This window comes from Cryptotermes secundus, unplaced genomic scaffold (assembly GCF_002891405.2).
Source record: "Cryptotermes secundus unplaced genomic scaffold, Csec_1.0 scaffold480, whole genome shotgun sequence".
Taxonomy (NCBI): domain Eukaryota; kingdom Metazoa; phylum Arthropoda; class Insecta; order Blattodea; family Kalotermitidae; genus Cryptotermes; species Cryptotermes secundus.
This window is the reverse complement of record NW_019732379.1, coordinates 237,895-261,937: the sequence shown is the minus strand read 5'-3', so window position 1 is coordinate 261,937 and position 24,043 is coordinate 237,895. Positions and strand designations below refer to the sequence as shown.

Below are 24,043 nucleotides of genomic sequence, written 5' to 3'. Positions count from 1 at the left end.
CTGTACCACTAAGATGAAGACATGGGTCAATTCATTATTCAAGGATAGTCGGAAATTATGTTCGTTCTTCTTCTGCTGCTGATTTGCAGAAATTTGAACTTTTCAGCAGTACCTGTTCCGGTACTGACGTTTCTGTCACGCTATGGATGTACTGCGCAAAATCATTAATCGTACGGCTACTGTTTTTAGCGCGTATTTCAGAATTTTCACACCAGAGGTCAGGACTTGAAAAAGTAATTTTGGCAACCATGAAGATGGCTGATGGTTCGACTATTTTGAGAAGAAACCGGCCCGGTACTAAAGCAAAGGTAATATTAAGATATCGAACATTTTATATTATGATTAAAACCTCACCAATTTTGGTTAATAAGATCATACAATGGAGGGTATAATGTCTGCATGTGCAATTGCTTGTCCATAAGTTTTGGTCTGCTATGCTGTCAGTGACTAACATTCGTTCACGGGATAAACCCATTGTCGTTATAACCAGATATGTTTCCAATAGGACTTCAGTCGCTGGCCCGATGAACCATTTGAAGAAATGGATAGCACACTTGCTGTTCAACAGTATATTCAACAACAAATACGACGCGAACCAGCAAACATTGATGTAATATTAACTCCTCCAGATGCACAGGATGAGGGAGTATGGAAATACGAACATCTGAGGTAAAGACAGATTTAAAACCTCATTAAAAGCCGATTTAAACCACTTTCCCAACCTTAATTAAGACTATCGAATTATGAAGGGTTTATTACTAAATCTGACAGTGTGAGGTTAGACCTGAATGTAATGGTTTGTTCCTATAACCAAGTGAATGGGAATAGTTGGATAACAACAGCCAGATGCTATGAACAGAATTTGCATATACCTGATACAAGAGATGAGATAAAATTATTAATAAGCAGTATTAACAATAAGGCATTTCCTTGGTGCTAAAATAGCAGCATTAGTAATTCAGATCAGTGATGACAGGAATGGTTAAAGAAATGCCAGCAGCTATAATCATTTTGAAATACAAAGTGAAATACAGTCCAAGAGTTCTATCTCCTGGAATATAACGCCATGTAATCAATTGAAAGTCAGACATATCAGAGGAATATATTATCTGCCTCATCAGCATTGAAGAATGAGCCACGCAAGAAACCAGTATGAAACAGACAGCAGGCAAATGTACTTAGTGACATTGCTCACTCACTCTGAAGCAACTGTCTGACAAGCTTGAAACTTAAACTGAGCACACCTAGAATAGATTCCTGAAGTATGCATACATCTGGTCACTTGTACTTTGTGCCACCAAGATCACTTGACCAACAGATGTTGCATATATTATAAAATGCATTCCAGCCAGAGTTTTTCACTAAAACATTTTTTATTTGCCTTATGCTTGTGATGTAATATAATACTTCTCTTTTTATTATAATTATATAATACTGAAGTAGTTTTCATTAGGTGACAAACCACAGAATGAAATAGTTTCCAATCCCTGTCTCATACATACATGTATACAGAAAGTACCATTTTAGTTGCAGTCTGTTTTACCATAGATTTCAATGAAACCACTGAATTCTTAATCATTTGGTGATGATGTGACCACAAACATTGGACAGCCAAGTTCAACTGTGTAAGGGAGTATACCACTTCGGCCATATACAGTCTATCTGTATCCTTTTTTGGCATATTTCAACTTTCTAGTAGGGGAAAAATATACACTAATAGCCTTTAATTAAGTAATCTCCTCTAGCACCTTACAGTATAGAACATGGCTGTTTCCTTACCATTTGATGTCACCATATTACTGTTTTCCCAGAGGTCCAGGATGTTAGTTATAATATACATACATATATATTCTTCTGTCGATCTCCCACAGCAGTGATTATGAAGTTCATTAATGGATTTTAATTGGTGGTTGGTTCACAAGTTGTTCGGTGAAGCTACTGTCACATGTAAGATGAGATGAGAAAATGTTTCTATACTGAACTGGGAAAAACTAGTTATGGTCTATGCCATTACCTTGAAAGAAGCAGCAGTAGTTTGAAGAAAACTCAAAAGGCACAATAGCCATGACCCTAAAGTACTCTCTCTCTCTCTCTCTCTCTATATATATATATATATATACACACACACACACACTGAATCACAAGCTAACGAATTTGTGTGGGTGTAGACAAATACCACACATGGTATTAAATTTCATCTGTAAAAGGAGGGACTAGAGTTATTCCACCCTACCAATTACTTAATGAAAAGAGATCTAAAATAGAACCCTTTCATCATCATCATCAGTAATCTGTCAAGACGACAGGTCCACAGTCTCTTCCAAAACAATTCCTCCATTTAATGCGATCTAGAGCTTTCTCCTTCAAATGACAGTATCCTCTTCTGTCCGCAAGGTCATCCAGCATCTTCTTACGTTTTCTTCCTCGTCTTCTTGTCACTNTATCCGCCCCTCTATCTTTCCTTCGATAACTTCTTTTAGAAGGCAGTTTCTGCATAAAACATGACCAATCCAATTAGCCTTCCGTTTTCTTATTTCGTGTAGGATATTCCTCTGCTCACCGACTCTAATTAACACTTCCTCATTTCTCACATAATCGGTCCAACTGATCTTCTCCATCCTTCTCCAACACCACATTTCATGTTACTGATAAAGAACCCTTTATCAGTAACATTTAGTAATATAGAATGATTTGATTACACCATCCAGTGTGATTAAAAAATGTTGCCTTTATATGTTTCGGTCAATTAATGATCATCTTCAGAAGGCAAATAACACTTGAGGAAACTACTGTTACATAAATCATAGTACATCAAGTCCAAAGTTTTATATATAAAGATTTTAAAATAAGCTAAAATGTGGTGAGTTAAAATATAAATAAAATTCTTAATATTTAAAATCTGAAACCACTAAGGTTCATGTCTTTGTGCACCTTCTATCAATGGGAGATTGGGTAGATTTTCACCCTTGAAGGTCTGGGCAGTGTTTTTAGTAATCAGTAATTATTGAGACATGCTTTGTCTGGTGATATTTTTTTAAAATGTAGAACATGACAGTTTGTGATACAAGTGGATAAAATGTTGCCTTGCTTATGACACTGTTCATGTCTTGCTTCTAGGCAATTCTGCATGGAACTGAATGGTCTGGCTGTACGACTTCAAAGTGAATGTCATCCAGAGACATGCACTCAAATGACAGCAACTGAACAATGGATATTTCTATGCGCAGCACACAAAACACCCAAAGAATGCCCAGCAATCGACTATACACGACACACATTAGATGGAGCAGCATGCTTATTAAACAGCAATAAATATTTTCCTAGCAGGTTAGAACCAACTTGTAGGGTCTTCCTTTAAAGTTGAAATTTATTCAGCTGGTCAGAAAGAAATCAGTTTTTACAGAACATGAAAGCATATCGCCATGTTCACATAAACCAATCATCTGACACTATCCTAAGCCCGGTTAATCCAGTCCTCACAGTCACATTCTGCATCTCATAACGTCATTTTAATATTATCCACCAAACTGCACACATCTATATTTAAAATTAAGAATTTCTGGCTCTTCATACAGCAGTGCTTTCTGAAAGAAAGAAAGAGAAATAAAAGAACTTGTATGGTCTGTACTGAAGTACTTCAGATCAGACCAGTGATTGCTGTGGAACAGAACGGTGCATAATTTTTGCAGAAGACAGAAAATAATAACAAGATGCTCTCTTCAGCAAATCTATTTAAATGTTTTCACTTTGTCATGTTTTAGGGAAGACTATAGAATTCTGGAACATTTTCTCCCCCTAAAATACACCATTCAGATGTAACCCATTTGAAGCAGTCTCTTCCAAAATTAATACAGTGATTTCATTTGTCTTGTCATTTGTTGAAACACTGCTGTTTCTCTTCTTTTGGATATCCAGCAATTTCCAGAAGCTCCCTTCTGGGAGATTCTGAGCCATTAGGCATGAAGTCCAGTGAGTAAAGTGGACTGCTAGTGAGTGGAATGTTCTTAGTCAAGAATCCTCACAGAGTGCAAAGTGAGCTGGTGCACTGTCGTGATTCACAAACCCCACTTCCACTGAATCTCATCTTTTGTATGTTTCAGAACATCCAAACAAGACATATGATTGTCCTGTTGTTACGAATTTTGTTACCAGTGTGACAAGTTTCCTTGATATGTGATGATAGTGGATAAATTGTGTCCTTTTTTTATCAGGTGAACCACTCAAATGTTTCTGTGTCTGAGAGTTTTCTCTTCATTACAAATCAGTGACTTCCAGTTAGGGCACAGTCAGAAACATGTCACCATCTGTGATTTACTGTCTGTTAATGATATATAGTAAAGTAAATCTTGGAATTTTGCTATCAACCCTTTCACNGTTAGGGCACAGTCAGAAACATGTCACCATCTGTGATTTACTGTCTATTACTGATATATATATCATACCAAGTGGTGTGACTAGAGGTTTATGCATGCTTAATGTCTTGATTGTCTTACTGAATTGGGCTCTTCTTACATTTTTCTGAAACTGAGGTACACTAATCACAACTTATTTCTTTCCTCTTTAGAACATACAATTCAGGTTCATCTGCTTCTGTCTTAAAATTAAACAAAGATAATCTGGTGCCTTGAATTTCAGAAGCTTAGACATGTGTGTACTCTATGAAATGTATAATAATGTATTTTAATTAATTTCCAGAGTGAGTATTAAAGAGTCGTCAGTGGCGAAGTTGGGTTCTGTTTGTCGGAGAGTGTATCGAATATTTTCTCATGCATATTTTCATCATCGGACAATATTTGATGAATTTGAGGTAATGCTATAATCTGAAATTTATCACATGCACATGTGGGTCTGTGAAAGAGAGATAAATTTTGTATTTATATATATTTTATGCACACACACACACGGGGAAATTATCTGAGCAAGGGGCTGAGTCTTTTAGCTGGTCTGGCAGGAGTGACACACTACTCTGAAACGCTTGTCTGACACATTTACTTATGGTGCAGTCAGAAGACCAGTAGCCTATACACATTACGATTTCTATTCAATATTGTCCCAATAATCTTTGAATAACTACTGTGATGCAAACTTTTCCATGGTGCTGCCCATCAGTCATGAACTTAAACTCCTGCTACCATTTTAATCGTTTCTTGCATCCTATTGCGTGTTTAATTAATAGTAGAGTGAATTTACCGACTACACAACACGTTTTTTATTATCACTACATGTTTCGACCTCAAAAGGTCATCCTCAGGTGTATGAACATGGCTGTATAATTACAAGCGGTCACATTCACTTTTCACTCATTAGACCCTGTATCTTGTCCAGATTTATGCTCACTAATATATCAGGTTCTTTTATAAAACACAGGTCACGACAACGATCATAACAGATCCAGCAGCATCAAAGAACGCGGAAGAACAGCGAGACCTCACAAACAAGTGAAAGTGCAGCCAATAACATAAGTTGAACTTTAAACCAATAATAATAATTAAACTAGTTAAAAGAGAACTAGACACAGTTGTGAGCGTACGTAAAATGAGACTATAAACAACAAGTGAAAGTGTAACCAGTGACATGAATTGAACTTTGATTCAGGAACTTTTAACAATTAAATTAGAATAATAATTTTAACCCGTGTTTTATAAAAGAACTCGATATATTAGTGGGCGTAAATCTGGACAAGATACAGGGTCGAATGTGTGAAAAGTGAATGTGACCACGTGTAATTATACAGCCGTGTTCATACATCTGAGGATGACTTCTTGAGGTTGAAACATGTAGTGATAATAAAAAACGTGTTGTGTAGTCGGTAAATTCACTCTACTATTCCTGCTACCATATTAAACATTCACTTAGTTCTTGTGTTGAAATGGCATGTGAATGTTAACATGGAAATGAGTGTTCGTGCACAGTAGTACACGTGTAAGGGGAACATTCTGGCAAAAATTTTAATGTTACTGTTCCAGACAGAAAAAAAATATTTGTACAGTTGTAAATAAATTTACACAGACACGATGTTTATTGGCCAGAATGCGCTAAATCAAAATGCTGAAGTTTCACTGAAGAGAAACTGGATGAAGTCAGTACTAGGCATGAACTCCTTCCACAGGAGACTGGGGTTTGCTGTTTGTCCAAAAAGGGATTTTAGTGCTTGTAAGTGAATATGGAGGTGCAGGGACAGTCTCTGGCATCTGCTATGATCTGCATGGTTTGGTTTGTGACTGAGGGGTCTTACTGTTTGCACTGCAGGTTGAAACACATGCAGAAAAGAACTGAAACAAGTAGCTGGTCTGTCTTCCATTGGACTAGTCGAATGATTTTCAGCAGGCTTTTAAGTTACTTCCTAGTGTAATATTACTTTTTACAAGTTTTTGAACATCACAAGTGACAACTATTATGATAGAAACAATTCACATGAACTAGATGTAGAAGTTTAACTAACACTTAATAGCATACTAAGGCAAGACTTTTTTCCTTACTTTCCCTATCTCATAGAAAACACTGGGTCATAGTGCCATTATATCTTTGTGTGTCTCTCTGGCCATCCTCCTAGTGACATTTGAACTTAAATTTTCATAGTACTTAATTATGAGTGTAATGCAATTAAAGGAGCACCCCTATGTTATTTTCTCATCCAGTAACACCAATAATATAAATATTTGATGCTTTATTATGGACAGACAAGCAATGGAATGGTAGAATGCCAGTCACACTAAAGATATATTTATGCATTATTTGGAAATGCCCTTAAAAACTAGAGAATATTTTTACATTTTTCTACATTAGAATAAAGTGTGTGAGTAAGAAGCTACCTAAAGCCCCTTTTGTGCTACTGCCAGCCTCATCCTCATATGGTGCACTTTACTAACAAGGACGGACTTAGCATCTAAGCCAGATTTTGTACCTGGTGTGGAGGAAATGTCTGTCTAAATAAAGATGGTTTGGCAGTACTCGTACATTTTGTTTCAGAAGATTAATGGATGACAGTTTTCTGAATGGTAATGCGCACATGTTACAAAAATGTATATGCCTTCTGGACATAAATATTTCTATATACAGAGGTTGGACAAAATAATGGAAGCACTACAGAGATACTACACACATTTCTTTATCAATATGGCATTGCACCACCTTTTGCCTTCTTGGAATGGACTTGTACAAGGTTTGAACAATCTAGTTGAATTTTATATAATTCTTCCCGAAGAACATCTTCAACTTGCTTTAGAGATGTTGGAGGTGGGAAACTATTCCTCATTCTAGTCTCCAAGGCTAACCACAGGGGTTCAGTAATGTTCAAAACTGGTGACTGTGCTAGTCAGGGAAGATGTTTACCTTCATGACTGCACAGTTCCAGCTGTGAATGGGGACAATTTCATCTTGGAAAACAGCGTTTTTGTGTGGAAATAACATCTGGATGAAGGGGATACACCTGATTACCCAACCTTGCAATAATTCAGCCATGAAGGGTAATAATGAAACCAACAGAATACTGTACCACGATATTGCTGCCCCAACCATCACAGAACTTCCTTAGTGTTTCCTGTTGGAACCAGACATTCCAGATTGTAGGCTTCCTTGGGTGTTTTCCAAACATAAACCATTCTTCCGGGTTGTCTTAATGTCCACGTTTTATGGTTGTAACACCATCGTTTACACATCTGAGCATTACTTTCAGTAATCAGAGGTGTAGCAATTGCACCCTACTGTAGATACGGTCTTCAAGATGAATATTCATTTCTGTTGATGCCTGTGCTGCAGTAGTTATGTGATTTTTTGGAAAAGTCTCAATGTACAACTATCTCTTTCTGTCAATGTTGATGATTTTTGCCCACTGTTCCGCTTTGCTAATGTCTTTCCATGATGCATGTATGCAGACATAATCTTACAAACTCTTGCTCTTGATACACCTAATGATATGGCAGTTTTTATAGCAGATGCTCCAGCTAAATGAGCACCAGTGATCTGTCCTCTTTCATAATCGGACAACTCTCCCATTTTCCGATTCTTTCACTTGCACTGTCATTCAACACAAGCACTAATGCACTGACACGAGCACTACATGGTGTAAATACGTGGAAAATTCATTGTGGCCAAATGAAGTTCTTTTCAGTGTAGCCAACACTAATTTTATTCCACAATTTCTTAGTATTTCCATTATTTTGTCAACCCCCTGTACTTGTTCAACATGGACAATAACTGAAAGAAGTACATTAAGTACACAAATGACTTGCCTTAAGTAATTTAACACAGTTAAATGATGGCAAATTTCCTTTATGACAGTCGTAAAATATGGGTACCTAGAATTTCACTGTATGAAAGTTTTATTGTCTTTATACAAATATATATGCACACAGACACATTTTTCTTGCCTTGGTGTATACAAATTAATTAACTGTGCTGTCATTGATATTACTAATGCTAAATGGGTACCTGTTATCCTAACGTATCACATAGACCATGATTGTTTCTGTGCTAGGTCACATAATCACCAACTTATTCTTGTCACAGTAGTATAATTAGTTAGAATTAATTTAAAAAAGGTTTTTGTATTTGCAGTATACATACAGTTTTAAATCACTGTTCCAGAATGAAACGTATCTGTGCCGGCGATTCACAGCTTTCGTCACCAAGTACAACCTCATGTCCAAGGATAACCTCATTGTGCCCATCATGGAGGAGGAGGGCTCGGGGGAGACAGATGCATAAACACCAACAGCACTCTGTGATGAATGAACTGCTCTTGCAACCACAGTGGGCATATCCGTTACACACAGAAACTGGAAGAGCAAGTAACTGGATTGTGCCATTAAAGAGACGGAATGCAACTGCCCTACACACAAGTTTTCCATAGTGTGATGTCATCCCAAAGCTGCACATTTTATTTGGAAAGAATCTTTTCATTAAAACTTATAACAGGTACTTTTAAAGTTGTAGGGAATAGAAATCATTTGTAAAACAGATTTCTTCTTTGAGCATCTCTTGCCTGTTTCAGTTGAATGGTATTACAGGTGTTCTATCCAACAAGATATATAGCGTTGCACATGTCAGTCATCAATTATCCTTCTAAAACCATTCAAAACGATGCAGTAGGCCAGTGGGAAATGCATGGAGAAAGGATAATTGCAAGATGGGATCATACTGGTGAGGCTTAAGTTCACAGAAAAATCATACTTAGTAATTCAACAACAAAATGGGTCATATTCTTGACTTTCAAATTATTAATATTATAACACTTTACTCATAGATTAAATTTATATTATTTGGACAATGTTATTAAAGTAGTGGTGGGAAGTTACAATAAAATACAACAATCCCTTGCCAACTGCACAGGTTTACATTCCTCAAAAATGTTGTGGACGGCAAGAGCAAGGTTTGACATGAAACTGTGGGTGCTGCTATCACTCATCAAAACTGAAGTGGTCTGCACAGTAAAATACGTAAGACAGAGTTTCGCAGAAATTTACAGAAATGACGATCCTGAAGCTAGAAAACAATGCAGCCCTTCCCATAGCTAATATATTTCTTGGCATGGAAGAGACACATTTGTGTTCAGAACTAGAAACCAGAGAAGAAAAGAATACCATAACTGGCAAAACTAGATAAAACTGGCAAACTCAAGCTTGTGAAAGACTGTTATCTTCAATTTAAATGTCACAATACTACAGGGAGATCATTTCAGAGCTGCAGGGAATTATTCAGCCCATCAGGCAAGAAAGCAGCACACTTCTCCCATCAGCTGAGCTCACATGGGTGTAGACTTCTGGCATAGCTGCCAGGCCAACAGACTGTAAACATTAACAGTTCCTCTTCAATATCACCCAATGAATGTATAAGGGGTGGCCCTTCTCAGCCCTTGCACTGCAACCTACAGTGGTTTGTTGTGCTTAATATCACCCAATAAACCACTGAACACCTATCAAATGCAGTGTGTGCTGGTTTACTATAAATGTGAGCCCCCGATACTGTATTAAAAAATTCAAGCAGTCAGTTATTTCTTGTGTCAAAATATCAGATGTGAGTTACTTATTGAAACAGCAATTGTTCATGAAAAATAAAAATATCCATATAGTAAAAAATAACTTAACCCTTTGAGCACCAAGTCCATCTGTGGAGCTACCTGCTAGAAATGCCACGACTGGTAATAAAACGCAGCTGCACAGCAAAACCCACAATACTTTCCTCATAAATATTTCATATGAAAGTTCATTCTTTCATCTAAACATGGTTGTCATGCTACTGCAGGGAGTCTATCTCCTTCCTGGGCAGCCCAGCAATTTTCAGCATGCTCCAAAGATGATTTTCCTTCACGTGTACATATATATATTATATTATTTATCAAACTCAGTTTTATATTAATCTGTTCATGGTTCTCATAATTACTTATATAGTTATTTAAAACACTGCCTGGAATTGTAAATTAATAAACACTATCCATAGAATGGTGATTTTTTTTCTTACCCATTTAATCATGTGTGAAACATACAACCTTTTGTAACAGCACCTCTACGTCTGTACCACATTCCAGCTCTTCTTGTTAAAATCACATAACTGCACAGTATCCATAGCACAGAAATTTACAAAATCACGCTATGTTTGAAGGATTGAATTCTTCATGAATAGACAAATTAAAAGAAGCACCACCACAAACTTGTTCTTTTTAATTTTCTTGACTAGTTCATCACAAGGCAATGCATCCATACAACATGGAAATGCTGGGTGTGTCTTAAGGAAGTATCATCAGTTCTTCACTTTCAGGTTCATCTTTAGACTCTTCCTTTATTGAAGTGTCTGGAATGTCTACATGTGCAATTGGTTCCAACATCTGTTTCTGTTTGCCTGATGTCCGCTTATGCCCTGTTCCTGTTCGTAAACCCATTGCAGCAAACTGCTCCGCTGACACACCAGCCTTCACACTCTTCCGAGCTGTTGGCCCAAAACGTTTATTTTTTTCAGTTCCTTCACTTGATTTCCAAAAGGTATCATATGCTCCAGGAGCCTGGTACCTAATGATGAAAGAAAGTTTTAAAAATTAAATATAAAACTGGCAGCGAATGACAGATGAAGATTTTCATCACATTCCAAGTGAAATGACAAAACTGAATTACTCTAGACACAGATCTACAGGCTCAAGAATTAAGTTACTGTACATGTTGGCGCACAAAACAATCCGGTATTTGATTTACTATTAATTAGTCAACCATGCAATGAACGATGTTTTTAAAAGGGTAACACAGCTGATCATGGAGATTGGTCCTTACTCTTCTTGCTCTGTTTCTGCTTATGCGCCAGTTTACATAAGATGGCTGACAAAGTGAGAATGACGGTAGAACACATAAAAACAGTGTTGTTCTTTACTGAAACAAATAGTGTCGTGGTCACACAGAGGCCGCTTCATGCCCATTTTCAAACATGATGGATGCCTTCATTCAAAACAATTCATAAATTTTAAAACCAGTTTAATAATGATAGTTCAATGTTGGAAACTTCATCAGCCTTCATCTGTGCGTTCTCCAGAGAACACTGACACTGCAAAGCCCCACTAAATCAACAAGGAAGGCTGCAGCACAACTAGGGATATACAGATGATCGGTTCAACGAAGAGATTTTATTAATAAATCAAATACTTCGTCAATTTGTGTGCCATCCTGTACTACCTAAAATCAGACAACTTAAAGGCCATCAATGGTTTGTGCTGTAAAACCATTCTTCCTATATGACAGCTGTACTTCATCCACATTATGGCCCTGGCGTCGAATCAGCCTCTAACAGAAATAAGTACCAGGAATCTTCCTGGGGGGCAAAGGGTGGCTGGCTCGTAAGGCTGACAACCTTACCGCCATCTGTGATCCGACCGTCTAGAGAAAATGTGGGAGCCCTGACATGCCACAACCCTATGGGCCTTCACAGCTTCTTGCAGATACAGGTTTACCTTTCAATGGTCCAGGCAATAAAATTTTGCTGCTTTAGTGCTTATCTATCTCCTTTAAAAAACATAGTTGCTTATCCATTCTTGATACTGTTAGTACCTACCAGGTTAATCTCTCAAATGTGTTTTTGCAGCAAATGTGGTCTGTGGATACAAACAAGGAACCGGAAGTTCCTAGACTTCAGATATAATTTTTAGTAAACTCCCTTTACTCGTAAAGAGGGAGCATGGTTATCCCAAAAGACTAAATTATGGAAACTTGTAGATCCTTCCTAGTATTTATATTTTTAACAGGAAGTTCATTTTGTCAACTAATATTAATGAATTATTAACAATGTGTGTATTATTTTATAAGGTTTGCTTGTTCAGCTTGTTATTTTTAATCATGTAATTTTTAGTATCTTATTGTGTTTCTCCTATTCTGTTAATGCATGATTACATCTTTGTTTTCGTTTGCAGTGCTTTATAGCTGGTGTCAAGCACTGCAATAAATAAACTGAATTATCATCATGATTAGTAAACCTTTATTACTTTCGTCTGTACTCCTCCACTGGTGGCACAAATATTTCTGTGTCTGATGTAGAATTGAAAACTTCACTGCACACCCTCTGAACTGTTCGCCGGTGTACCCCACAAGCTTTAGCTGTCAACTCTTGGGCTTTGTGAAAATTTATACTTTCGGCTTCTTCTGGGTTTTCTGACAGATTTTTGAAAAATGTATATACATTGTAAATTATACGCTTATTTTGTCTCTGGATGTTTGACTTTCCTGACCTACCCCTCTTCACTGGCATTTTTGACGCCGTTGAATAATTTGACGCTTTATTCACGTCCATCTTGAACACATTCACACTCTGCTATATTTCTTTTGAGGAATATAACAATTTGGATGAAGAACTGTTAAAACCATAACGAATCAATCGAGAAGCAACGATTTTCAAAAATAAAAAGACTCGTGCAAAATGAAACAGTAACACCGCCACACCAGTGTCTAGACCGCCTAGATGACAAATAAAGCCCATCTTCCGACAGCGATCTTGACACACCTGTCACTGTTGGCTGCCTGCTGGACGAAAAGCCATCTGTCCTTGAGCCGCCTACTACCAACATTTTGACTACGTAATTTCCTACAAAAATATCGTGCCAGTTGAAACTGGTAATGCTGGCTGAAGTTACGCAATTAATGTGATAAACAACCTAAATTTGCCTCAACACTATGCTGTAACACAAGTTCAAAATTTATACGAAACTTAAGCAATCAAAGTGATACTGCAACATTTCTATGTTGGGCATTACGCCACTTCGCATCCTTTTGACAGTGCCACTCAATCACGTGTACTTTCAGCACCGTAGAACCAAAGAATCATTTGATTAAGGTAGTTTCTTATTATTTTCAAATAACTACCATGCTGCGTCTCACTTCGATTATCGCCGATAAAGTGGAACCCTGAGAAATATTCGTCTCTAGCACCTGACAACTGAAAACTTCAAACCGCATCTCTTTGACACTATCATTACCGATCATAACACGGACCATGTTTCGGTATACATACACCAGCCGCGCGATAATAGAAACTGTAATAAAACATAATGCCAGTGCTGCCATTCTAAAATCCGCGCTTTTATGTTTCGGTTCAGTGAAGTTGGGTATTTCATACCGATCTATGCAAGGTATATCTTATTCTGATGTTGGCTATCGTGTATAAATATTATAAGCTGACTACTCTTAGAACCTCTAGAACTGTATTAAGAACAGAAGAGTGGCTATGAAATGTTTTAGGTTAGAAGTGAAGTGTTAATTTTCTAAACCTTGATTAAGTATGTCCTCAGGAGGAACATTCAAAGTGCCGAGACTCTACAAAGCGGCAGCCAAAGTCGCAAGAGCTGTGAAAGAGCAGAATGGAAATGTGGAACAACTGGTACAGCTGTATAACAAGAAGACGAACACAAAGGCAGTAGCAGCACTTGTATATAAAACACTTAATAATGAAGGCCTGTTAGATAAAATCATAAAAAATAGTGAAATACTCATCAATGAGGCTAATGCAAACCCCTGGTTATTTCGAATATTGATAGCAGAACTTCTACTAGGAAAACAGCGATTACCCGTTGGCAGCAAACCTGTCCAGACTGTTCTAGCCTATGGGCCAACACTACGAACAGAACTCTTGAAGGCAACAGGTAAATTCCACAACAAAAGAAATAGATCTAAATCACAACCAGATGTCAAAGAAGAGGATCCAAGGTTTGGGCAGGAATCACCAACACAAATAAGTGTGTCTGAAAGAAGTGAAGATATTAATCCAGAAATGAACACAGTGATGCTTTCTAAAAGTAGGGAGGGAGCAGGTCAAGGTTGCATAAAGTTGGAAGAGGATGAAAATGTAAAATCTAAGTCGAAACAAATAAAGCAAGCTAAGAATAAGCAGAAAAAAAGTTACAAAGGTTCAGAACAGTTACCAAAAGAGGAAAAACTTTCAGGTTCAAAAAGTAAAAAAAGAAAACATACAAGTGTGTGTGAAAGAAGTAAAGATGTGAACCCAAAATGGAACACAGTGGTGCTTTCTAAAAGTAGGTGGGAAGCAATGCAAGATTTTATGAAGTTAGAAGAGGATGAATATGTGAAATCAGAGTCACAACAAATAGAGCAATCTAAAAATAAGCAGCAAAGAAATTACAAAGGTTCAGAACAGTTACCACAAGCTGAAAAAATTCCAGTTTCAAAAAGTAAAAAAAGAAAATGTAACATGGGTCCAGATGAATTGACCCTGAAGGAACCCAAAGTTAAGAAGGCTGTAAAATTACATAAATCACAACATTTTGAATAAAATAGAATGAATGTTCACGTCACATGACCACACCTGTGTTTTACTATGCAAAGTTATTTTCTTTTGTAATCACATGATGACTAATGTCAAATAATTTAGAATTATTTGAATCTTAATGCAATGCATGAGATTTTCATGGTGGTGAGAATTTAAACACAATCTGGGTTTTGACATTGTGTTGTCATGTAGGTGGTTACCTACATTTTGAAGGAACCTGCTCCTTCCAATTCCAGGGTAAAAGCAGTGCTACTAATATCACAGTTTTATGTTACAATGAGATCTTTTTTTTTTAAGTAAAGCAGTCACTGAGCATATGGAGTGACATGGGAAATGCAATTGAAAATAACTTATATCCATCCAGTCTGCACATGCAGAATAAATAAATAAGAAAATTATGGTTTCTGCGTTCATTGTAATAGTACTATGTAACATGGCAGTTCTCCAGACTATATCCTTTTAATGTTTGCAATGTACTGCTGCATCATATGCACCCACAATCTATTGTACTGCAGTCACAAATAAATCAATAGTGTCAGTGATTCTCCCATAAATAATCATTACATTCATAAAAAGTGATATTGTAGGTGCCGTCACTATATGGATTAGTAAGTAAAGTAATAAAGTAAGTAAAGCTGTCCCTGTAACAGGCCATGAAGGCCCATAAGGTTGTGAGACGTTACGGGTCCCACATTATCTAGACAATTGGCTCACAGATGGCGGTAAGGTTGTCAGCCTTACGCGCCGGCCGCACTTTACTCCCCAGCAAAATTATTTAATTCCTGGTACTCATTTCTGTTAGAGGCTGAGTGCCCATAGTGCGGCCGGAAGGATTAGGTCAACTGAAAAAATCCAGTGACCTCGTAGGTATTTGAATTAAAAGGGGTTTGTCTTGAACTACACATGTCCAGGCTCAAGAGAATTTAATTTGCAAAGAATGGAACTGTTAACAATGAAGTCATCTCAGTTCAAGAAGATTTCATTGCATATTGCCAGTATGAAAGCATCAAATCATATAAAATGACTAACTGCGTACCTCCGTGGAGCTCATCCTTTCTTGAGAAGCCTCCAGTTGCACAACTGCTCGAGCATTTCACAACATTTTATGGTCCCTGAAGGTTCATTAAAGTGTTCACAAGAGCCCTCCACCATTCCCTATCCTCAACCACATCAATCCAGTCCATACCACCCTATCATATCACTTTTAAGATCCATTTTAATTTATCCTCCCACCTATGCTGATAAGTTCTTGAGTAGCTGCACAATTGGCGGCTTCTCAAGAAGGGCTCAGCTCAAACTGTTATTTACATATAAAGGAAGAGGTATCATTTCATATATATTTGCTACTGCACAAGGAAATTGCATAGTTCTCGGATATTAGTGGATTCCTGTATTTTTCTGGTGTGTAGTTAATACTGACTGGTTTTAACAAAGCATGACATGCAGTAAATTGCCTATGTGGAACAGGAAAATAGATTTTCATGCAGTGTGCATTCTTATACCATAGATCTGCATTTACGTGAAAGTTATATATATATATACACACCAATACTGACATATTGTATCATACAGTTGACTGCTGGCTGGCATGATGGGAGAGAAACAGCTGACCATGCTGTGTTCTTGGATAGAAGCAGTATATAGGACATAGCATGGCTATATAATTCTGACAACAATTATATATTACTGTACATGCCATTTCAACTCATTCACTGTTGTCTTGATAAAGGACTATTTACATCCATACAAAAATAAAAATACGGAAGACACTGAAGCAAAAATTCTGTTTTCCCGTATCATGCTGCACAGCACGAACATGCAGGCCTATGGAAAGGTTGTAAACCAGTCGGCACCCATCTTCATCCTCATTACTCTCATTACGAGTGTTAAGGTCGGCATCATATCAGTTCAGATTGTGAGCTGTTTAACTGATTGCTAGTATGAGAGTCAGATACTGATATTCACATTCCCTTGCAAATGTGGCAGTACTGACATGCTTTTATGAATGAGGCACAGTTTTGCACAGAAGAGAGTAATCTATATTGATTACTGTATGGCAGTTGTATATTTAAAAGCCAAATTGACTGGATGCATCACTTAAAGGCATAATCTAGCACCATAATGCAGATTGTCATGTATGTTTGTCAGCGTTCTTCCGCATTTTATTCAGTGGCAGATGCTTTGCAATAGTCTGATCACTTGTAAAGGTAGTTCTATCCTTTTGCTAATTAAGGATTTAGAAATCTCAGTGGAGGACATGAAAGCTCAGATAAAGCTGTAAAAAAGGATGACATCATATCTTCATAAGTTGTAGCATGTGGTGCTTACCCAGGTTCAGCAGTGTTGAGGGGATCTTTGGACAGCAGGATATGTATTGTAGGCACCTCTCTCACCACTACAAGTGGATCAAGTTCTTCCAACAGCGGTTCCCAGAATTCTTCAACCCTGCAAGGCATTGACATTCACATGCACTGACATTAGAAATAACAGTGATTAAATTTAGTCATATTCCTGCAGTTGGTGTAGTGACAGGCTACAGGCAGAGCAGTTGTAACATTTTTCACATTACCAAATTATGTCAGTATACCTCAGTCACTGTGCCACAACATTTTGAATTCAAATGTTTTTATACATATAAGAATAGTTTATGAAGATAGGTCAGAGCAGTGAGATGTTGTTAACCCCCTTTTTGTTCTCTAACTGGCCTGCATTAAACTGTTGCTGTTTCAATATCAAACTTCTGTCAGAAAACAAACAACACTGCAGCACATTTTTAAATTACAGTTTATGTTCTGTTTACAATTACCTTATTTTTCATATTTCCTTATACTTGTTACAGTTTACAGTTTTCTAATTAAAACATTTTTAATATTATAATGGATTTGCTCAAAGCTTTTCTAGGCAATGGCTCAGTAAACACGTTCCCACATGCCACAGTGGAAGATGCATGTCAGTGGACGAATGTTATAATTTATTGCTAGGCAACAGTCAGCACACCAATGAACTCACTGGTTAAGAATCCCGTGACTTGTTTTCTGCGTTGTCTGTGCGGAGCCTATATGACAAAGACCCATTGTAGCTTAGATTAGTTACCTGTGTGGATGCAGGGTTGAACACATCCACCGTCACCCTGCAAGTCATAGGAGGCAACAAAAAGGGAAGTCTCAAATCTGGGACAGTAAAATATGGTCATGAGTCCTAAGGGACTCTGACCAGAGAAATACTGCACTAACAAGCATATACAAAAGACAGATCCATCCTCTCATCAGAGAGGGCACCCCACAATAACAAGACCATAACTGTCAAACAGTAATAAATACCTGGTCATAAGCCCCAGACTGGACTTGACACAAAGCCTGACTGTCAGTTGCAATGTGACTTTGACTTGGACTTAGATTAGTGTAGAGTGCAGTGCAGTTCAGAGTCCAAAAGAGTTTTTAGTTGAGTTCCAGGGCAATTGAACAAGAAATGGCAAGAAGATTTCATAGTTCTTTGAAGTGCTAGTTTCTCTGTTGAGATCCTTTGCTAGGAGACAACTAGCGAAGACGCAGAATCTTAGTGTACGTGTGATGGTAAACTGTAAATTGTGTAAATCAGCGATAGCACTGTATTAATTGTAATTAAGAGAGACTGTAACCGAAGCGCAAATAAACCCAATCATCTGAAACAGAACCTGTTAATTTCGTTATGTGTAACCCCGTACAGGTGATAATTTATCTGTCACTCCTGTTATTTATTATTAATTCCTAAAATGGTGATCTGTGAAATTATTTATGAAGTGTAATATAATTAATAAAAATTATATAAATGCAAACATAATGAAGTATGGTATGAAGAACAGTATACACATATGCTATAAATACATACACACAAAATTTTAAGTTACTGAATTATTTAGAATACTGCGGCATATTTAACAGTATTTTAATGGACCATCATGTGGAAAGGTTGAGAAACACTTCCATTACATAGTGCTTGTTCTAGAAAAACTTACTTGCGGTAACAGATCTTGGTAAGTTGGTGTGTTGGTTTGTATCGCCGTTTCATGATCTCCACACAGCTAATGGCTTTACCTATGGCAGCTCCAGACCCACTCCACACAATTGCTTTCTCTTCTTTGAAAGCTTTCATTGCATAACCCAACAGGTTTCGCATTTTGCTGCCTCCACTCACCTTCAAATTTAATATCACAACAAATCTTACAGAACTTTGTAAAACAAAGCAAATATGTATATATAAATGAAAAGAATAAGAAAGTATGTATGAATGCAGTTCATGCACACATGCACACATCTTTACAGTAGTACATGATCTGTTGTGTCACAAGATAACTGAACATTTTAATATCCCAGCACTTTACAGAGGTTGATAGTGTACTAACATAATTGTGTGACTTATGTTTGGATCCAGAATACATTGGATACATACTATGCAGAATATATATGTACCTGTATTAAATAGAAGAAACCTGTCAACTGGACTATTGGCATTCCATCATAAGCATCTGTGCACACACGTAGTTGCACTGGTACAAGTTCCTAACTTATTGAAAGTTCAGAATGAAAGCTTTCACCTGCCCAATGACATGGCAGTCAGGGTACTCTACAACTACCACTTAACACTAATACTGAATAGTTTTTTATAATTTTTCACTACTGAGAAAATTACAGAAAATATGTCTTCAAGATGATTTTAGTTATCAAAATTAGAACTACAATAATAAAACTTTTGAGACAGCTTGATCATTAAAGTGATTGCATATGGACTTATGACTGCACTTTAATTTCTGGCAGGGAGATAGCTTTTTCTCTTCACTGCCATTCTGGATTGTAGAAAGGTTCCTGTCCTGCTGAGAGCTCTCCCTGGGAACACAGCAGCTGATCACTCACCTCAGCTTAATGCTGGAATTAAGAATATGTGGAACTTTACCTGCACTCCCATGCAAGTCTTCACAGCATGGGGTTTAAATACAGGGACAATTTTAAGTTTAAAACTACAAACACAAGTACTATTATGTCTCTAGCCAGTCAAACAGATGACTTTCACTATAATGGACAACACACAAAAACTCTCTTGGCTCTATATGGAATGGTACAGAGAGACTTTAAATTTGTTGACTCATTAATAGCTCTGTGCTTCACAGTGACCAGTGCGCTGCTTGCCACTAGGCACATATGAATTTTGCCAATGAATCAGAATGCCTGGTGGCTGACAGTGTTTGGAATGATGGGAAGTAATTAACTTGTGCATCGCTTGACAGTATTGTTTCATGGCAAGCAGTATGGTTCATGCATGGGAATTTGTTTATGATTTGTCAGCAGTAAGCAGCTGTTATCTGCTCCATTAGCAATTTGTTCTCAGTTACAGTTAGTGAGTAGTGTGGTACGTCATGGTGCTCTATACTTTGGAGCAATTTGTATTTCTGTATGACACCTGTGTGAAATACAGATCTGCTAGAAAGTGCTGGTGAAAATTTCAATGCAAATTTCATAATGCAAGAGTCCCCAGCAGACAAATAATTCATAATTTGGTGAATAAAGTTAGAACAAGAAGGACTCTTAACTGACAAGAACAAAACATAAGCCCCGATAGCTTACTGAGACAAGTCAAATGACAGTGGAGCCAAGCTTGATCACACACTTAGAAAATCACTGAAACACCTAGCTCAAGACACTGAAATGTCAAAGTCTACTGCAAGAGGAGCAACACAATTGTTGAAGCTTAGACCCTGTAAAACGACAATAATCCACACACACCTTGCAGCTACATGATCCAGCTAGCTGGGTTCATTTTTGCAGTTGGTTTCCACAGTCTGTCACCGAAGGGGTGATCAATTCGCAACTGACATTCTTTTCTGGTGAAGCACAGTTTCGCTTGCAGGGATACACAAATATGCAAAATAATTGCTACTGGTGTTCACAGAATCTACATATAACCCATGAAATTCCATTTCATCCCATGAAAGTTGGTGTCTGGTGTATTGTAAGTGCAAGAAGGATTGTTGTACCTGTGTTTTTTAATGAAACAATTCATTGCAAAAGATATCTATGTGTAGAAAGACAGCATTTTCAGCACCTCTTGTGATCTGTGAATTGTAACTACTTCATTACTAATATTATCGGTTGTCACGCATGCTGATTCATCGGCAAAATTCGTACGTGCCTTGCAGCCGGCAGTACACCGGTCACCATGAAGCACAGAGCCATGGAACCTGTCAATAAAGTAAAAATCCTCCCTGTATAATCTGTTATAATTAAACCTTCAATAGGATTTTGTCTTGCTTATGTAGGATCAAATTTACCAAAAACTGTCAAAAACTTTTAACTAATTTCACATTAATGATAAAACAGCATGGTTTATTCATTAGTTTGGTCCAAGAAAATATTTTTAGTCTTTATTATACAATATCTAGTGAAGTAATTGCCAATCATGGTGGTCGCGCAGTTTAAGACATGAAATATCTTTGCCCTCTCGAATATTGGAATCGTGGGTACGAATCCCACTCAAGGCATGGATGTCTGTGTTCATTCTGTCTTTGTGTTAGGTAGCGACCTTGAAATGCGGGCTTCACCCCGTTCAAGGAGTCCTACCGACTGTCTTAGATTATCAAAGTATGTTTATTTTATTAAACGCATAAGGACACAAATGAAAATGATAAGTATTTTTATGCATGAACTTCACTACAAACTGAGTTTTAATTTGCCCTGGCCTGGTCACCATATGCCTGTTAACTGTTTGGTTGTTTGAAATTAAATTTCTACCGACTACAGGCTGGACGATCGAGGGGGTCAGAGTTCGAGTCCCGGTACGGTCATGAATTTTCTCTTCTCCACATCGCCCGGACCCAGCCTCATATCCAATTGGTACCGGGGACTATTTCCCAGAGAAGTAAAGCGGCCGGGGTGTGAAGCTGACAACTCACTTCCAGCTAGTGCTGAGGTCAAGAAAATGTGGATCTATATATCCACTCTTCCATACGCCTTTATGGCGTAGTGCTTAATTAGTTAAGCACAGGCACAACTTCACCTTCTTGCACTTCCTAGTTACATTGGTCGGTACCAAACGCCGTTGAGGATGCACATTTTTAGTTAGTACTCATTCTTGTCAAGAGATGGCATGAACAACAACTTGCACAGTCCTGCCATCTACAGTGGAAAATGGTGTTCGTTACATTAATGTACTATTTGTACCTACAAGTTACGCAATAAAGTACATGGGAAATATGCTGCCCACAATTATAATGAACTTCATATTTGCATACATCAACATATATCAAGCTGATCAGTTCACAGATGATGAGTGGAGTGTGCCGAACACATGGGAGGTACAAGAAATATAGCCAACAATTTAGTCAGATAACCTGAGGGGACGAGACCGTTTCTGAGACCTAGGCATGGATGGGAGAGTAATATTAAATGTGATCTAAAAGAAATATGAGAAAGTAGAACGTTTTATCTGGTTCAGAATAAGTTTTAGTGGTGGGTTCTTGTGACCACAGTATACTAGTACTAGAGAGACTACAGTTTTAAGAGGCACGAATTCTTAACCCTAAGACTGAACAGTGTTGCTGTATTGTAAAATAGGTATTATAAAGCTGAATGTAATTATGAATTACAAATTTATAATTATATTGATAATAATAATTAAATAAATATCCAACGACCTTATGAGATTACCATACTGTGTATGTGAGCGAGCGCGCACGCCCACGTGGTCCTTTCAAATTTTCGACCGGCTGAGCTCTTCATGAAACCAAACATGAATGCTTTGCTATTAGAGGCCACCCCAACATCATATTTAATTTCACAAAATGAAACACAACATGGCACACACGGAACTTGTGAGGTGGTAACGACACTAGCGCCATGGAGCCAGAGAAATTTGCTATGCAGATATATTACAAACGTTCCTACATGTGCAGGGATAGCTCAGTCGGTATAGTGATGGCCTGGACGACCGGGGTTCGATTCCCGCCAGCGACAAGAGGTTTTTCTTTCCCCGGGGGTAAAGCGGCCGGCGATTGAAGATGACCACTCACCTCCATGTGGTGCCAAGTTCAAGAAGAACTGGGGAAATATATCTCCACTTCCCCGTACATTTTCATGGCATGTTGCTTTTTATTATTATTAATCACCTAACTTAACTTAACTTATACTATATTATTTGCAATTACTGATCTTCGGCTTTCATAGTTGTTATTGACGCTAATTCCGCTCTAGGGTTCTTAAACTGTGGTTGTGGGTCCACTCGGCACGGCGGCCACTGATTGGCCTATTGTAGCCTGCCCCGGGTGATTATGATGATGGAGAATTTGGTGGAATGAAGATTGGTAGGAGAAAACGAAGTACTCGGAGAAAACCCGCCCCAGCGCCACTTTGTCCACCACAAATCTCACTTGACCAGCCCCGGGAGAGAACCCAGGCCGCCGCGGTGGGAAGCCAGCGACTAACCGCTTGAGCTATGGCGCGGCCTACCGACTGCGCTATCCCGACTTCCAACACTACATGTGCAGTACACCAAAGAGTCATGAAATTGCTGCAACTGAATTTGTCATAAAATTATTAAATCTCTTAAGACGCTATCTTAGGAGTATATTTTAGCATCCTGTTGCAGTATACACTTCTATATGTAATAATACAAATGCCGTCGTGAATGCAACAATTTATTTGGTTGTAGTTCTTTGTCTTTTCTTCCTCTACACTACATGTTTCGGCCGTAACAGGCCATCATCAGGTGTATTTCTCACTACGTAGCTGTCACACTGCACACAATCTAAAAATCTAAAACACCAGCTTGTCAGTTTTGTTTAAAATCTCGCCAACATACGATCGTCAATTTGATTTTAGAATTCTAATTTAAAATTTAAAATTTTATAACTTTTAAAATTCAAAATTTAAAGTTTTAAATCATAGGGATACCCGCTGTGTGTCCACATGTGCTGCAGCGGTTATTTCTTATTTTCAGCACCGTTCACGTATTATTCTGTGCAGGCTCCCTGTGTGTGTGTCGCTGCTCATCTTTAATACGTTACTGTCTGGTGTGTTGCGTGCTGTGTGCTGCTCCCCACAGCTCTTAGACGCTATGAGTATACCTGCATGACTGGCAGAAACTCACCTGCATCCAAGTAAAGTTAGCAGGAAGAGCCGGGATGGGGATGTTGTCTCGAGTAAGTGGCTCCTCCACATTTTTGCCCTTAGAATAATTTTCCACTGAAACAAAAAATTACAACTTCTCTTTTGTACACTGTCATAGTTCAAGGTCTCTGGTACTGTTGTTTTCTTTATCATAATAT

At 37.8% G+C, this 24,043-nt stretch overlaps 2 protein-coding genes across 2 annotated transcripts in view; one reads left to right on the top strand and one right to left on the bottom strand.

Moving 5' to 3' along the window:
- The first annotated feature begins 129 nt into the window (after window positions 1-129).
- LOC111867568 (MOB kinase activator-like 4) lies at window positions 130-9,914 on the top strand. The gene is made up of 5 exons (XM_023857551.2): window positions 130-308; window positions 506-669; window positions 3,118-3,327; window positions 4,696-4,807; window positions 8,587-9,914. The coding sequence occupies exons 1-5, from the start codon at window positions 147-149 to the stop codon at window positions 8,704-8,706; spliced, it is 768 nt and encodes a 255-aa protein (XP_023713319.2). The 5' UTR covers window positions 130-146; the 3' UTR covers window positions 8,707-9,914.
- LOC111867569 (ribonuclease P protein subunit p25-like protein) overlaps window positions 9,628-24,043 on the bottom strand; it is a 145,127-nt gene continuing 130,711 nt past the window's right edge. The window contains exons 4-7 of the mRNA XM_023857552.2: window positions 23,866-23,960; window positions 18,746-18,924; window positions 17,080-17,196; window positions 9,628-11,003 (exon numbers count right to left, since the gene is read on the bottom strand). Coding sequence (XP_023713320.1) covers window positions 10,724-11,003; window positions 17,080-17,196; window positions 18,746-18,924; window positions 23,866-23,960 — 671 coding nt within the window. The 3' untranslated portion in view covers window positions 9,628-10,723. The remainder of the gene's footprint in view (window positions 11,004-17,079; window positions 17,197-18,745; window positions 18,925-23,865; window positions 23,961-24,043) is intronic.

Coding starts and splice junctions, on each gene's coding strand:
- LOC111867568 (XM_023857551.2), top strand. CDS start 147: ATGTACTGCGCAAAATCATTAATCGTACGGCTACTGTTTTTAGCGCGT. Junction 309..505: donor GGCCCGGTACTAAAGCAAAG/GTAATATTAAGA, acceptor TGTTTCCAATAG/GACTTCAGTCGCTGGCCCGA. Junction 4,808..8,586: donor CAATATTTGATGAATTTGAG/GTAATGCTATAA, acceptor TCACTGTTCCAG/AATGAAACGTATCTGTGCCG.